This window comes from Coturnix japonica, chromosome 1 (assembly GCF_001577835.2).
Source record: "Coturnix japonica isolate 7356 chromosome 1, Coturnix japonica 2.1, whole genome shotgun sequence".
Classification (NCBI taxonomy): domain Eukaryota; kingdom Metazoa; phylum Chordata; class Aves; order Galliformes; family Phasianidae; genus Coturnix; species Coturnix japonica.
In genome coordinates, this window is record NC_029516.1 from 72,186,882 (window position 1) to 72,202,805 (window position 15,924).

Consider the following 15,924-nt stretch of genomic DNA (forward strand, 5'->3'; position numbering starts at 1 on the left):
TCTCACTTCTGCCATGGTTTGCCCCTGTTTTCTCCTGACTCTTAGAAACCACTTGTCAACCACTCTCCCTCCTGTTTCAAATCCCTTTCCATTTTCACTGATTTAACTCCTTCTTTTTCCATGTTACGATGCAACCCTTTACCTTTTTACTCTGCTCCTTGTAAACTAGTGACAAAAATGAAGGCTGCTTTCACACATTCTGCAAAGGAGAAGGTCTGGTGTAGACTTGGTGCCTAAGGAAATGGTACTTCTACTCATTTTCTACCAGTGGAAGGACATCAAGATGTTGGAGTGAGGAGATCCATGAAGATGATCAGAGGGCTGGAGCACCTTCCTATGGGGACAGACTGAGAGAGCTGGGGCTCTTCAGCATGGAGAAGGCTTTGAGAAGACCTTATAGCAGCCTTTTAGTACCTGAAAGTGCCTACAGGAAAGCTGGAGAGGGACTTTTATAAAGGCACGTAGTGACAGGAAAAAGGGAAGTGGCAATAAACGGGAAAAGGGTAGACTAGATATTAGTAAGAAACCAGCTCCTGGTGCCTCCTCCTCCTCAGGCTGAACAAATCCAGCTGCCTCGGCCCTTCTTCACAGGAGAGGTAATTCACTAAACTCCTTCCTTATAACATCTCATCCCCTAAATCCACCTTCCGAGCAGAACGGAAGCTCCCGCCTACTGACGGGTCCAGCAGCCCTCACAGCTCCCAGGCGGCAGTGAGGAAAAGCTGGCAGGGTTCCTTGCTTTCCAGCCACAAGCACCCTGCGACAAGCCGACGTCTGACCCCCGCTGATTAAGTTTGAGCCTCCCGAGATCGCAGCCAAGGCAAACAAGCGGATAAGGCCTGCGGCCCGCTACTCCGCACTGCCACATCAGCCATCGGCCGCTCTACCCAACACGGGCGGGGGGAGGAAGAGGGACGGTCTCCATGGCGGTATGCAGCCGCTCTACCCCCTACTTTGGATGGTCGGGAGGTAAGTACGTGTGTGCCGGGGGGCGGAACGGACACGGCGCCTCAGCGGGGGGAAAAGGGGGCGGGTAGCTGCAGGGCGCCTGCGCACGGGGGGCTCCGGTGGCTGAGCGGCACGGGGAGGTGAGTGATGGGGGTGGTGTGAGCGGCAGGGTCGGGCATTGGGCTTTCGAGGGTCGGCAGTTGTCGGTCCGCTCGGGGGGATGCGGTCCCATAGGCCGCCATGCAGAGCGGTGGGCTCGGGGGTGGTACCGCGGGGTGGGGGGCTGTGCCACGAGTGTGCCCGCTCTGCCTGACCTTGTGATGGGAGATGGGTGCCTGGTGCTGCACCTCTCTGAAGCCTTCCCGCTGCTGAGAAGCCAATCTCATTCATTGCTCCGGCCGTGGATCCGGGGGCTCCAGGCATCGTGGATCCAAGAGGGGCAGCCTGGAGCCGGTGTGAGGAAGGAAGGGTGGGATTCCGAGCCGTGCTGCAGCTCTGCTGTGGTTAAAAACCTTGCAGGAGTCAGGGCTTTATAGCACCGTGGTGGGGGTAGTCTGTTGAAAAGGAGAATATCTGTATTTCCTGCTCACGCTGACTCGTCTGAAAGAGTTAATAGCAGAGGTCTCTTTTGTGGCTTTAGTATTTCTTTACACCCATTCTCTTTGCAGCTGAGGAAGTTCCCAAGGGACAGGCCAAGTTTAGGAGATCTCAGTTTTCACTGGAGAGGATTAGAGAGAAGAGAGGTGTCATTTAGCTGCAGTTGAGATGGCTGGAGTTAAGAACAAACAAGGAAACGCAGACTTCAGGATCCGTTTTCATTCTTGAAATATTTATTCTTTGTTTTTTTTATGAGTAAGGTGGGTAGTTAAGGTGCCTTTTCTAAAGGATTCAGTTCTCTGCAACTCATAGTTGGTTAACAGTTCTGCAAGTCTTTATTGTTAATGATTGGATCTCAGCTGCCTAAAAGTGTGGCTTGTGGATTTCCTTTTGTTTGCTTATCACTCTTCAACTTAAACCTTTTCCCAATCCTCCTTTGTGCTGAAGTATCTCCCTTTTCTTCCAGTGCTTTAAATACTCCTGAGAAGCATTTTCTTTAAGTGGGATAGGTCACGGTTTTGATTTATGTAGGTATTTCCTGGTTGGTTCTGTAACAGCTGTATTTCATTTTCACAAATACCTTTCTGCTTAGTGCTGAGATATTTGGTCCTTCAGCTTCTCCTGCTCTCTGGTTTGAGTTGCCATGTTATTCTTTTAAGTGAGTCCGAAGAAAAACTCGAAGCTGAGGAGCGCTTGATTTCGGCTTGTATTATGTGATCTTGAATCTAGGTTGCACCAGAGCTTGAAGTTGGCTGGAAGTGATGAAGTGTGTCTGAACGACCTAAAAACATGCGATTTTTAAATGATAGTAGAATTTCAGGCTCTGACATCGCTGGGGTGTCTGCAGTGCTGAACTTCTGTTCCCCTCTGCTCTACCTCAGCCTTCAGTCTTGCAGCTGATTTTTATTCATCAGCGAGACGGGAGGGTGAGACCTGCAAGGTAATGAGGAAGTGAAGGATTGGAACAGCCACTGAGTTAAGTGTTGTTTCCCCACCCACACCTGACCTCCTCTTGCTCTTGGAGAGGGCCGGAGCGTGGCTGCTGTTTGTACAATGAGGCAGAAGGAGTCAACAGTATCATTTCTCACCTTTAGCTCTCCTTGCTCTCAGGCAAGATCAGGTGTGAGGTATGGCAGAGGGCTGAGTAAATGATGGGAGGAATAACAGTGTGCTCTCTCTAACTGCCTGGAGTTTTACTGTGCTGTTTGTTCTAAAGGTGTGATAGTGTCTTGTTTGCGTCTTGATTTATAGGAATACCATCATAAGGGTTTAGAATTACTCATGCAAGCAGCTGGAATACAATGGCTTTTTCGTAACTCAAAGTAGAACTGCTGAAGCACTTCTTAATTCTCTTGAATGCTGGCCCAGTTCACAACGCTCCAGGAGGATGTGAATTAGAGCTCTTACACTGTACATCCGAAACTTAATCTTTACCTTCCTCTTATGAGATCCCCGTATTAGCAGAGGTCTGTTGCACCGTGTGCATTTTTAGAGTATTCCACTGATGGGAGAGGTGCTTTTAAGCTTTGCTGTCTCTCTAAAAAGATATGTTTGTGGTAAGCAGTAGGGTAGGTAATTAGAGGGTGTACCAGGTCTGATTTCTGTCCGCTTTGCTGCACTCAGTCTTGGGGTCAGTGGTTTCAGTAGGAGTGGTGTAACAAGGGAAGCGATTCATAAACGTGTTTCTTGGCACGGAGAGGTCAGACTGCGTTTTCTAGAGTAAAATCAGAGCTCATTATGTTTTAGGAAAGCAAAAACTTCACCGAAGTATTTGAATAGCACTGAATCACTTGGCCGTGCTTAGCTTAGCGGTAAGGTTGGGTTGCTCACAGCAAAGGCCATCTCAGGAATTAGCATGAGAAGATCATGGTCAGTTACTATTCGTTGTTTTGTTTCTGTCCTCCTTTGTTTATAATCATTAGTTTGTATATAATCATCCTCCTAAAGTAAGTGTTCCCATTTAACAGAGAGCTGCCTCCTGACCTTCGCAGTGGGAAGGCTTACTGTACCATAATACTAAAGGTATACTATATATATATATATAGTATACTAGGTTATACTAGGTTACTGAAACAAGATTTTCCCCTTATGTTGGAGCACTGCTCCTGGCCTGCTGCTCAGTCCAGATGTGCCTGAGTACCCCCATACTGGTCCTGCCATGCCTTGGGGCCAGCAGTGAGGCTGCCTTCCCTTGCTGGCATGTGAGCTGTGGGAGGGGCCTGTGGGGCAGCACTGTGGGGCCTCTGTATAGCCAGGGACAAGCTGGATGTGTTGGCTTTTTGTTTTTTAAAGTCATTCTGTGAGTTTTGAGCTCACTCTTTCCTGCAGCGTATGAAAGGTAACAGAGGTCTCTTTATGGTGTGGGGTTTCCTGGCTGGAAAGTGCCTGTCACTTGCACGGGGCTCTCCATACTTCTAGCAGTGACTGCTCTACAGGAAGGAAAGATGTGGCAGCAGCAGCAACAGTGAGTGTTTAATATGCTTGCTTCCTTTGGCTTGAAATCATGGAAAGTGGATAACAGTGTGGAATAGGTGTTTGATTGAGGGCTGTGTTTGCAGTGGGGAAAAACATCTCACAACTTTACCATTATTCAGGGCTGCCAGTGCTTCCCTCAATAGGAAGAGGAATAGGATTAAACAAGTACTGTAGAAAAGGGGTGTTAAAATCTATTAGCTTAAAGCCTAACTGAAAAGCTCAGCTGCGAAAATGAAAGAGATGCCTGCGAAAGGAGCGGCTTTATGCTCTTGAAAGCATGAGGACTTGATCCGTTTTGCATAGAGAAGCCGATGATGTGCAGTGCTTCTTCTAGGTTGTCAGCTGTAAGGGGTTTAATTCTCTCTGCTTACCCACTGCTGCTATTGATTTTGGCCTGGATGAAATAGCAAATGATAGTCTGCGTATCTGATCATTGCAATTCCAGGGGACTTTGGTTGTGCGTCGTTTCCTGCTTGAACTTGAAGGAGTTTTTAAAATCAGACTAAAACTTCTCCCTGGAGCTCTTCTGTGGATATTCTATAGAGGATGAATAGTGTTAAATATGCACAGTGGGAAAAAAAAGGTGGGCAGCAAGTGTATTCTTGCTGTTTGGTTATTAAAGAAAGGCTTAGCAGTATGAACAGCTGTGTCAATCTAAACATCAGTATAGTTCTCATGGTGATTTTTCTTATTGGAGTGTGGAAAACAAGCGTTTAATGAGGTTTTTATCAAGCCCAGTTGCATATCAGTTTGTTTGTTTCTGTCACTGATGCCTAGAGCAGGGCTGCCACAGATCCTCTTCCTGGGGGTTTTGTCTAGGAGGAAAACAGCTTTTAGTCTAGAGTTTCTGTCTCACAACTTGGTGAATGATGGCTTCTATCAGGCTGTTAGGAAAACGTTTACCTTGTATGGGCAGACTGACCTTGGAGCATGGATATTAGGAGCCAGCTTGTGCCTGCGTTGCTCATTTGCTCCCGAAGCTCATAGGCAAGCTGCAGAGCACAGGGGCAGCTTTTTAACCTTGAGTCCTGCAGTGCTGTGCACCTGTAGCCAGCTGCAATGCTCTCAGCTCAGTTTGGTTCTGCTTCACTGAAAGACGTCATTTCACAAGAGGAAAGTTGCACTTCAGGTTTCTGTGAAAGTTTTGGATTCCTTTAATGAAGGTCAGAGGTAGCTCTTATTTTATTAAGCGTATCCCATTAGCAGTGACTTGGTGGCCGTGTTACAGCTCTGGGCTTTCATACCACTTCTCTTCACATGGCCTTTTAACGCTGGGCCTTGGGATTGACTTCTTCTTACAAAGGCAGATCTCCAGTGTTCTCAAGGCTGGATTAGCTGCTGTACTTAACAACCCAGGCACACCAATCTATCAGGCTCGCTGGTGAAAGATTGCTTTTTCAAAGCAAGCTCTGTTTTAATAAGTAGAACAAAATGTGAAAAGCCCATAGCGTAGAACAGTAAAACAACGTACATGGGAGAGGCAGTGGTTAAATTTTACTTACACGTCTCTGGAATGCAGCGTTTTATTATCAGACTTCTTGCTTGTCCTTTTATTTGACTTTACAGTCATCTGTGACTTGGGTGGGTGTCATAAAAATGCCAGCTGGCACAGAGATGGACAGTCTTCATTTTAGCTGTGCCCCCTGTCGTTTCAGTGGTGATACGCAGTGAGACATCAGAATAAGGGGTTGTTGCTTCCTCAGTCACTGCAGTGATGGAAATTGAAATGACCAAGCTGAAATCAGGATGAAGCTGCAGTGTAGAATCACTTGTGCCACGCAGCAGTCTCTCTCTGGCATCTCTCTGGCATTAGCTAATGAAAGCTAATTAGGGAGTGACGATTGGGTGATAGAAATGCACTGATGTTTCAGTGAGCAGTATTTGAAAACAGATATGACTGTTTTCTGCTCATTAGTCAAGCTTGGAACTGGAATTCCTTAATGTGTATCAATACAGTATTTCTGCTGTCACCTCTCAGGGCTTCATGGCTGCAATTAATTGTATTATAGCATGTCTGCCAACAAGGCTTAGCAAGATATAGGAAGTAAAACAGACCTCCAGACCTACCTCAGTGTTTATTTGTTTTCCAGAGCTGATACTTGTAGGTTCTTGGCAGTGTGATTATAGTAATCTTAGTGGAGGGAAGGGTCTGTTTTAGCCTTTGGTTTTCAAATATTCTGAACTATCGGGTTAGAAGAAGCGCCGTGTATTTAAGGGTGCTTCAGGATCATTGGAGATGCACGCGTTGGATTTGCAGCTGTGCTGGTACCTTCAGAATGCGTTGTAGCCAGTGCAGCTGTGTTAGTTTTGGTAAAAATAGACTAAAGCCTGTGTATTGCCAAGAACTGCACGCAGACATAACATGGGGTAGCTGTTGCACTTTCTGATCTTAAAATAACAAACACACACCAACAATAAAAGCCAGACAGAATAGGGGTGGGGAACAACGCAGAAGAGCCATTTGCTTAAAGTCATGCAGCTGGTTGTGGTTCAGCTTGGACCAAAGTTCAGTTGTTGATCCCTTTGTTCGTAGCTGCTTTTCCTTTCGTATTTTGGTGCTTTCATATTTGGCTTGTATTTCTGATATCACTCCCTGTCTTGCCATAAGCTCTTTCCATGAAGTTCAAAGGTGCAGCAGCGGAGGGCAATAGAAACTAACACTCCTTCCTTTTTTCTTCTCTTTGGTCCAGGTTAAGTCATGTTTTCTGACACTCAAAGAACAATCAGCACTGCAGTCCCATGAATCACAGAACCACATGAAGAGCAGCTGCCCTCTCTACTTCCAGCTTCCCTTCTTTACTGTAACCTTCTTGGGACCTTTGGCTTCTTCCCTACTGAGTACACGGTGGGAGACCCACTGTGGGATCTGGGGGAGGAAGCACTTGGCTGATCAGAGGGAGCGATGGCCTTAAGCTTGTATGTATTTCACTTCTTCAATAAGTTCAAAGTGCTCCTGCTTGTCACTGTGTGTTTGATGGTGCTATGGGCTGCATTCAGTTACTTTGTGGATTCTGGACAGACAATTCCTAAACTTAAGAGTGTTGGGGAGCATTTTGGAAAGATAATCAGCTTGGAGGAGGAAGAGGACAGTCAAAATGAAGAAAAGATGAAGTTAACTGAAGAAGTTCCTACAACAAAGCCACCTCAGGGTCCCTGTCCAGCTCTGTCTCCATACCTGCGTAAGTGACATGGATTTCCTCTCCCTTCTAACAACTTATATGAAGTAACTTGTGTCCAATTTGGTATGGCCTGCTTAATGTTAATACTGATAACTCACAGCCATGTTAATGCTGATAACTCACAGCACTGCAGCCCTTTTGTGCACTGATTGTATTTACCTTCATCATTGCCTGGCATGTGTTCTGAGCAAACCCCTCTACCCTATTGCTCTTTAATCACTACTCTGTCATCAGTTTAGCGAAACACTCAGTACAGTCTCTTCCTGCTGCCCACGTAATATTCTTCTTGTACTGTCTTTCTCTTGGACAGCCAAGGAAACAAATTGTGGCTTAAATCTGGGTTTCTTTTGCTGAACTTTATTAGGTGACTGGACTGTAGCCACAACCAATAAGCTTTCCTAATTTGTTTCCGTACTTTTCCTACAGGAGGTGCCAGCAAACTGACCTTCAGTCCATCTCTCACACTTGAAGAAGTACAAAAGGAGAACCCTCAGGTGGCCGAGGGCCGGTATCACCCTACAGAGTGTTCAGCATTGCAGCGTGTGGCCATCCTCATCCCGCACCGCAACCGCGAGAGGCATCTGATGTACCTCCTGGAGTACCTGCACCCATTCCTGCAGAGGCAGCAGTTGGAATATGGCATCTACGTTATCCACCAGGTGGGGCAGTTCTGCAGAGGGTGGGGAGGATGCCTCCACTCAGTGATCCTTAGAGCTGTGTGCTGCCACCTCCACCATCTAGCACCACTCCTGAGCCTGCTTGCCATGCTTCTGCTTGTTGAGGGACACAGTGGCAGCTTGCAGCCATTGTTTGTAGTGCTACAGAATCTCAGCTGCTGGTAGAAAAGCAGGGCAATATTAAGAAGCAATGTCTTTAGCCAGCGTTCATTTCTCAGCCTAAGCTTACTGTTTCAGTTAGTATTCAAGGTAAGCATCTTGCAGTACTGGTCCAACTGTCGTGCTTGCAGCTAGGCTGACATGCTGTCTGTCTTTAAACGTGGAGCTGTTTGTATCTAGCTCTTCTCTCCCATCTGCTTACTGGTTGTCATGCTTAGCAAGCAGCACATGTCCTGCAGTTGTACTTCTGTCTCAAACTAAGCACACCGGTTCCCACTTGTGTGTGCTTTGTGGGAAGAAACAATCGTGGCAGATTGTTTAGTTCCTGAAAGAGTAATTCCCTATTTAGCATTCTTTTAAGCTCTGCAGAGTCAGTGGCTAATATGTGAGCATATAGACCTGTGCCAAGTTGACTTTTAATGTTCTTGTCACATTAGCTAAAAGCAATACAGATTTCTCTTTTGTAATGTGTTGTTTTCTTGATTTCTTTTTAATTGTACTTACTTTGATTCTAAACAGATTTTACAGGCAGCAGGAAACAGAAGAGGGGGGAGGGATAAATTAGTATAGTTTCCCTTCTCCTCTACTTAAAGAGGATGGACTTGAGCCCATTTTAGGTGAAAGCTTACATTTTTGCTCAGTTATATGGCAGGATCTACTTTTAGTAGGATTGTGCCATTCCTTTATTATTTAGAGTTGCCATGTGGCTGCCTCTAGAGTGGAAAAGTGAGGGTTTTCCTGCATTAGTGCGTACTGTCATTGTACTGAGTGGCTGTAGCTCGCCAAGCACTGTGGCTGATAGTTGGGAGAATGGACGTACTTTCTTCATTTACTGAACATATAGAATCACAGAATATCCTGAACTAAAAGGGACCTACAGGGATCATCAAGTTCAACTCCTGAATTGCTCCAGCAATTAGCGAGGCTGGATGGGGAGGTGTTAAGGAACAAGGTGTGTGAGGATGCTGTGCTTGTCCTGGAGCAGACATGCAGCAATGCCCGAAGCATCCCCCTGGATCGCTGCTTAGTGGCACACATCACCTATCATACAGTCCTACAGATGTCCTTCCACACACATCCCATTGGCCAAGAGCTGGTGGATCCAGCAGCTCTGGCCTCATGACCCTACAGCTTTGTGCCAGAGCCTTGCTCCCCTGGAATCCACCAGGCAAGCAGCACACGTGAGGTGAAGGCAGGCAGTCGTCTTGTTAGCAGAAAGAAATAGAAAAGTCTGAAGGTTTTGTCTGATGCGAGCAGCAGTGCCAAGTCTAGACTTACTTGGATGACTGTTATCTCTTGCTTGTCTTTCACTGTGGGTAGGCACACCCCAGTGCTGGAAGGTGAATCCAGCCAAAACACCCATTTATGGCAAACCTGTTTTTACCCTGTCTGTGATGTCTCCAGTTGCTTTATGCATCTTGTGGGAAAGAAATAGATAAGACCAGGATTTAACCATAAGCAGAGCTTGCAGCCTAATCATTAGGTTATAGGCTGGAGTTAAAAAGGAAGACTTGCATTTTATTTCCCACTCTGCCACCTACTGTACAGCTTAAGGAAATACAGAACTTCTTAAGCACTGCTGTTGTTTAAACTAAGGATACATATTTGTTATGTAGCTTTGTTTATGGATACATCTTTGATACGTAGCTTGATGGAGTAACTGGGCGGAAGCAGCAATAATAGTGGGATTACACTGTGGGTAACACACATACTTCTGGTGGCCCCACAGCCGTAGACTTTCCTGTCCCTACCCGTGCAAAGGCTTAAGAAACACTGCTTCATTGGCTCTGATGCTGTATCTAATGTTACAGTTGTTCTTCACACAGTTATTGATCCAAAGACCATGGAACACAAATGTGGTTGTCAACTGTGTGATTAGAAGAAAAGCCTGAGAACAGATCTAGTTAACGCATTTTGTAGTTGACACATTTGTGAGGGCTTTTTCTGTTCCTCTGCACAGGCTGGCAGCACCAAATTTAATCGAGCTAAACTGCTGAACGTGGGATACTTAGAGGCCCTAAAAGAAGAGAACTGGGACTGTTTCATTTTCCACGATGTGGATCTGGTGCCAGAGAACGACTTCAATATTTACATGTGTGACAGACAACCAAAGCACCTTGTAGTTGGCCGGAACAGTACTGGATACAGGTAGGAAACCATCAATGTGAAAAGAACAATCTGAAAGTGCCAGGTACCTGATAATGTCCCTCTTAGCAAGCTGTATAGTTGAGTGCTTCCTTTCATCTGACACTGCTTTCTGGTGGTAATGCTCCCCCCCTCTGGAGTGCTTTCTAACAGATGTTCACACAGATATCTTTGAAGATAGCCCTGTGATCACCCATAAGAACGGTCATTCCGGGGGTATTGTGAGAGGAAAGCAGCATACCACAGACCTTATGTCTAAGCTAGAAATATATCTGCATTCTCTTGGTTCTGTGGCTTGACAGTATGATCTTAGGATTGTGCTAATAAAAATTGCCACTTACCTTTTGTTGTTGGAGAGGTAACTTCTGCTATTGAGAGCTGTACAAGCATGAGAATCTGCCAGGCACGAGGGCTGTCACTTAATTATCCACCTTTACAACATCTAATATGGCACTGTTCTGGTTTTAAATCGATCTCTTAAATGCTTCTGTGATGTAAATAATTAAAAACAAAAAGTCAAGTTCAGTTCACCTTAGAGGAAAAAAGGCTCGTGATCTTGGTGAATTTAATGACTAGAGTGGTTTCATTCATTGAATGTGTTTCTTTCAAGATTCACCTCTTAATGCTGTGTCAGTCTAAATATTAATCAGAAGTGGGTTTTACAAAAGCTGATTGCAAGCACTTTGAAGTAAAGGTCTGCTTCACCTCTGGGTTTCCTTGACTAAATGCATGATAAAGGAGAACTCATATGTTCCCTCTCAACAGAATAATATTCACTTTCCAGCTGGATGACAGTCATTAGTGGTGTATGTACCCTGCGGCCAATATAGGGAATGATTCTGCTTAACATATTTGCTTCTGCTTCAATACCTGAAGGGAACTTACACCCAGGAGGGGAGTAAACTCTTGGAAAGGGCTGACAATAGCAGGACACGGGGAAATGGTTTTAAGTTAAAAGAGGGAAGATTTAGGTTGGATGTTAGGGGGAAGTTCTTCACTAGGAGAGTGGTGAGGCCCTGGAACAGGCTGCCCAGGGAGGTTGTGGATGCCCCGTCCTTGGAGGTGTTCAAGACCAGGTTGGACGGGGCCCTGGGCAACCTGATCTAGTAAATGTGTATGTTTGGTGGCCCTGCCAGACAGGGGGATTGGAACTACATGATCCTTGAGGTCCCTTCCAACCCGGGTCATTCTGTGATTCTGTGATAACATCTTCATCACTGGCCTGAGGATAAAGGCAAAAAGCATCTTCAGCAAGTTGGAAGAAGATAGGAAGCTTGGAGGAGGGATGGTCAGTACATTCGGGCTGTTAAGGGGGGGTATCCTCAGCAGTCTGAGGCAGCACTTGTTGCTCTCTATTGGTGAGAAGATACTGGAGTGCCCCGTCTAGCTCTGTGCTCCCTGGTATAATTGAGATGTGGACTACTGGAGTGAGACCATGAAGAAAATCAAGGAACTGGAGCATCTGACTTGTAGAGAGGCAGAGAGTTGGTGCCGTGGCAGCTCGAGAGAGATCCTACCAATGTATTTAAGCATTTGGTGAAAGGTAAAGCCAGACTCTTCTTAGCAAAAGGCAAGAGACGATGGATGGAAACTAAAGTACAGGAAATTTAATTTAAATGGAAGACAACCCATTTTTACTTTGGAAGGTGATCAGACACTGGTACCGGCTGCACAGAGTGGTTATGGCATCTCTGTTCTAGGAGATGCTCAAAACCCAGGCGGACCAGATTCTCAGCAACTTACTCTGTAGCAAGCTGCTCCTGTGATGGGAATAGAAGTCAGCCAGCCTCAGAGAAAAAACAGTGTCTTTTTTTTTGTCTTTAACAGATTCATGGTAAACCAGAAATAGTGCTGAACGCTGCTCCTTTGCCAGCTCTGCCAATGTGTTCATCTGTTTAGGTTTGTGCACTTTTGGGAATCAAAGTGCAATCTGCAGCCACTTGCACAATGCCTCTGAGGCTGGAAGTGGCAAATTAGCAGTAGTAGTCTTGCAATGCTTATCTTAAGGGCCAAGAAAGTGGAGGGTGCCATAAAAAGTAATTATCAGAATGGTGTAAGATAAACGTGGTATATAATTACCTTTTTAAAGTAGATGCAGTTTCCTGGACAAGGACAGTAGAAATTAAACTTAAGTTATGTTGTAAAGCAGCTTGCACTGTATCCCACCTTGAAACTGCTCTTGCCTTGAGCTGAATTCCCATAGCACGTGCTCCCTGTCACATATGGTCTGTTTTCTTTTCAAGGTTGTGCGATTCAGCTTTAAGGTAGTCAGTAGCTTGTTGTTGTTAAAGCAAAGGAGCAGCTCTTGTTCCTTCTGCTATATTGCTTTGCGTTGTTCCTTTCCTACTTGTCAGGGTTCTTGAGGAGAAGAGCCTTTTTGATTAGCAAGGGGAGGTGTATAATGAAACTTTAATTAAGAAAGCTCCATTCTTTCAGTTGGAGAGCTCTTCTGGCCTAAAGCAAATCACTGTCTTCTAGTGGAAAGAGTAAGAGGACAGGACCTACATCATAGGTTTGTGCATCGTGAACTTTGTAAGAGACAGGTCTAGATCAAGAGTTTCCACGTGGTATTTTCATTGTTGGTATAAGTCAACCTTTTAATTCTTCACTTTCTCTTCCTGTGTACTTCTAGGTTACGTTACCAGGGATATTTCGGAGGTGTAACAGCTCTAACAAGAGACCAGTTTTCCAAGGTGAATGGATTCTCTAACAACTATTGGGGTTGGGGTGGAGAAGATGACGACCTTCGAATCAGGTAAAAAGGCAGCTAGATGGAAAATGGGTGTTAGAAGGGGAGGAGCTGGGTTCAAAAAATAAGTAAAAGCAGCGAGACTTCAACCTGGCCTTCAAAAGTGAAACGCTACAGGATTCTCGAACCCTGAAACAGTATTGCTGTATTGGGATTTGGAGTGTGAAGATGTAGTTCTGTGTATGTCTTCAGAAAGATTAGGCAAATCTACAACCTGGTCTTTCTCCTGAGAGAACTGCTATTATGTTTCTGTTCACTGATTTTTGCCTTTATGGTTCAGCCCTAGAGCGTTTTTATTCCACTTCGGAAATTGGCTGTAACCAAAATGAGATTCAAAGTCTGGAATGGTATTTGCTCTAGTGGCAAGATCCACTCCCTTTTACAAGACTGTGGGAGTTCTTGGGTTTTGGCTTTTTTATTTTTTCAATTCACTCATTGACTACCTTAACTTTATCTGAGCAGAGCTTAGTTTGTGGGCGGCACTGACTGTAGTTAAGGCAGTGAATCATTTGCATTTTAGAAAGACTGTGCATATATCCACGTAACTTTTGCTCTTACAAACTCAGTTTGTAACTCAGGAATACTCTGTCATCCTTACACATTTACACAGTGTTTGCAAGTGCTTGGAATCAAAAGTGATATTTGCTTGTGCTGGCACCCGACAGCTTCCTGGATGTTGCAGTCTTTGGTGTGGTAACTAAATTCTATGAGCCAAAGTGCACTGCAATTGGCCTCAGCTCTTGTGTTCCTTCCTGGGTGGATCTGTGTCTTTGATGGTTACAGTGTTTGTAGTGGTAGCAAATGGGAAGCTTCCTTTCTCAGTTGGTCTTAGTACAGAGATGGTTTCAGCCTTCTTCTGCAAAGGCAGCAGATGGCAGCATCATTTCAAGAACTGAGGGCTGCAGTGCTGCTACTTTCTGCTGATTAGTTTTTATGCTAAATGCAGTGCTTTCTTTCTAGCTCCTCCTTACAACGAGCATTACAAAGATTCTCACATCATCTGGTGTTTTTGATAATTCATTGCTACAGTTACTGGAGAGCCCTAGGGCCTGCTTCTACAGTCTTGGTTTCCTGCTGCTCTTTCAGCTGCTGGTATGACTGGCAAAGACCTGGGCTGTTCCTTAACTCCACTGTCATAAGACTGGCCCTTTCTGCTGCTGACAGCAAAATTGCTGTGCTCCACAGATAATGTTTAAGACCAAAAGTTCCAACCAAGCGCCCAATGCCGTACGCTCAAATCCTTGCATGCAGGTTAATGTTTCTGGCCCTGTTTTCATGAAGTTTATTCACATGAAGAAAAAGTGTTCAGAATTACGGAGCTGTCTGCAAACAATCTGTCACCCTCCTGGTCCTGCTGTACAGAAACCCAACTCTGTGAGTTCTGTTTCTACAGCAAAAGAGAGCGTGTAGGAGGAGATGATGATGATTTACCTACAGTTTTATAAGCTTGCTTCTGTGGCACCTAACAGAGTTCAAGTCTAAGAATGTCATATCTTAAGAGCTGGCTTATAGGTGGTATCTTGCATGTGGTACTGTTTCTTGCAGGGTTGAGATGCAGAAGATGCGAGTGATGAGGCCATCTGCTGATGTAGCCAGATACACGATGATCTCCCACAACCGTGACCATGGCAATGAGGAGAACAGAGAGAGGTGAGTTAAAAGCAGTGTTCCATCTTACACTGCCTTGGTACATGGCTAGGAGCCAGGCAGCTGGTGGTCCAGGTCTTTGTTCTAGGTAAAATGGACATCTTGTGGTACCACACTCTGGTAAACATGACTGTGACACTGCATGCTGGCAGCTGTTCTGTGTGTGAGATCTGCCTTTAGTTGAATGCATAATGTTCTGTAGAACCTTCTGAATCTATAGTCACTACAATATCATTCAGAGATAAACTGGTTTAAATCCCTCATCCCCACGCTGAAGGACTGTTTTCCTGTGTCCACGCTGAGGACAGGAAAAGCATGAATTTATGTTCCCAGTACATACAGAATGGCTGTAGCTCTATCTCTTAAGATTACTGGACACGGGAGAGAGCTCAGAACTTCTCTCTTATGGTGTTTGGTTTTGTGCTGATGTAATGATTTTCTCCTCCATTCTGTCATTAGGATGAAGCTTCTGCACCAGGTATCTAGAACGTGGAAAACAGATGGGTTGAATTCCTGTTCCTATAGACTGCTGTCAGTGGAACATAACCCTCTATACATCAACATCACCGTAGATTTCAGCACGCAGCTAAAGATCTCGTAGGGATGAGCACCACACAGGTTTTAGGAAACGGCAGCAGATATTGGTTGTGGTCAGTGGTACAGCAGACGACTCGCAGCACTCTGCTCAGAAGAGTACTTCAGCAGCACAGAAGAATGTTTTTCTGCATGGCATCTAAACCGGTCAGCAGAGAAGCTCATTTTCTGAGGACTGGAGAGGTGGACTGAGCCATGGGCAGGTCCCAGTTGTTCTTCTATGCACTTTCTGCTGGGATGTTTATAAGCTTCCTTGTTTGGGCTGGTCCAGTAGAAGGAATTAAGTCTCCTGAAAAAAATATTTCTTAAAACTATTCCTAAACTTCCAGTTTGAAGTAGGAAGGTGACACTACCAAGACTTCAAAAGGAACAGGACAGTCTTTTCCCCTTAAAAGCACAAGGATTTTTTTTTACCATCTATAAACTTATTGAGAAAAGCTGATTTGTTCCAGCCTGGAGAAAAAGTGCTTGTGGGGTGGAAACAGCAATAATGGTAACAGGGGAGAAATGTTCAAAATCTCTCAATAAAATATAATCTGCTTAATTCAGAAGGCATCTGTCTTTTTTAAGCTCAGCTCACCATGTAGTAGGAGTACTCAAGTGTCGTAAAGCAAAATAGAAGTCTCATTTAATTCTGCGGTAGCCTGCAGGTTATGTATTATTATGGAGAAAGCCAGAAGGAAGTGCACAGGCTCTGTGAGATGGAGAAAAACTGTTGCCACTCTTGGTCCTTTCATGGCTCAGGCCATACTGT

General features: G+C 45.1%; 1 protein-coding gene across 2 annotated transcripts; it reads left to right on the plus strand.

Moving 5' to 3' along the window:
• Positions 1-579: 579 nt before the first annotated feature.
• Positions 580-15,718, plus strand: B4GALT4 (beta-1,4-galactosyltransferase 4). Of its 2 annotated transcripts, XM_015876241.2 has the most exons (8): positions 580-596; positions 747-969; positions 6,711-7,199; positions 7,626-7,858; positions 9,996-10,183; positions 12,813-12,935; positions 14,475-14,579; positions 15,036-15,718. In XM_015876241.2, the coding sequence occupies exons 3-8, from the start codon at positions 6,923-6,925 to the stop codon at positions 15,175-15,177; spliced, it is 1,068 nt and encodes a 355-aa protein (XP_015731727.1). In that variant the 5' UTR covers positions 580-596; positions 747-969; positions 6,711-6,922; the 3' UTR covers positions 15,178-15,718. The 2 variants fall into 2 exon arrangements, with proteins under 2 accessions (XP_015731727.1, XP_015731735.1); XM_015876249.2 differs by lacking the exons at positions 580-596; positions 747-969 and adding an exon at positions 1,006-1,088.
• The last annotated feature ends 206 nt before the right edge of the window (positions 15,719-15,924 follow it).

Excerpts from the sequence above, each read along its gene's own strand:
- B4GALT4 (XM_015876241.2), top strand. The coding sequence starts at position 6,923 with ATGGCCTTAAGCTTGTATGTATTTCACTTCTTCAATAAGTTCAAAGTG. Across the intron at positions 7,859-9,995 it reads GCATCTACGTTATCCACCAG|GCTGGCAGCACCAAATTTAA; the intron begins GTGGGGCAGTTC and ends TCCTCTGCACAG. Across the intron at positions 10,184-12,812 it reads CGGAACAGTACTGGATACAG|GTTACGTTACCAGGGATATT; the intron begins GTAGGAAACCAT and ends GTGTACTTCTAG.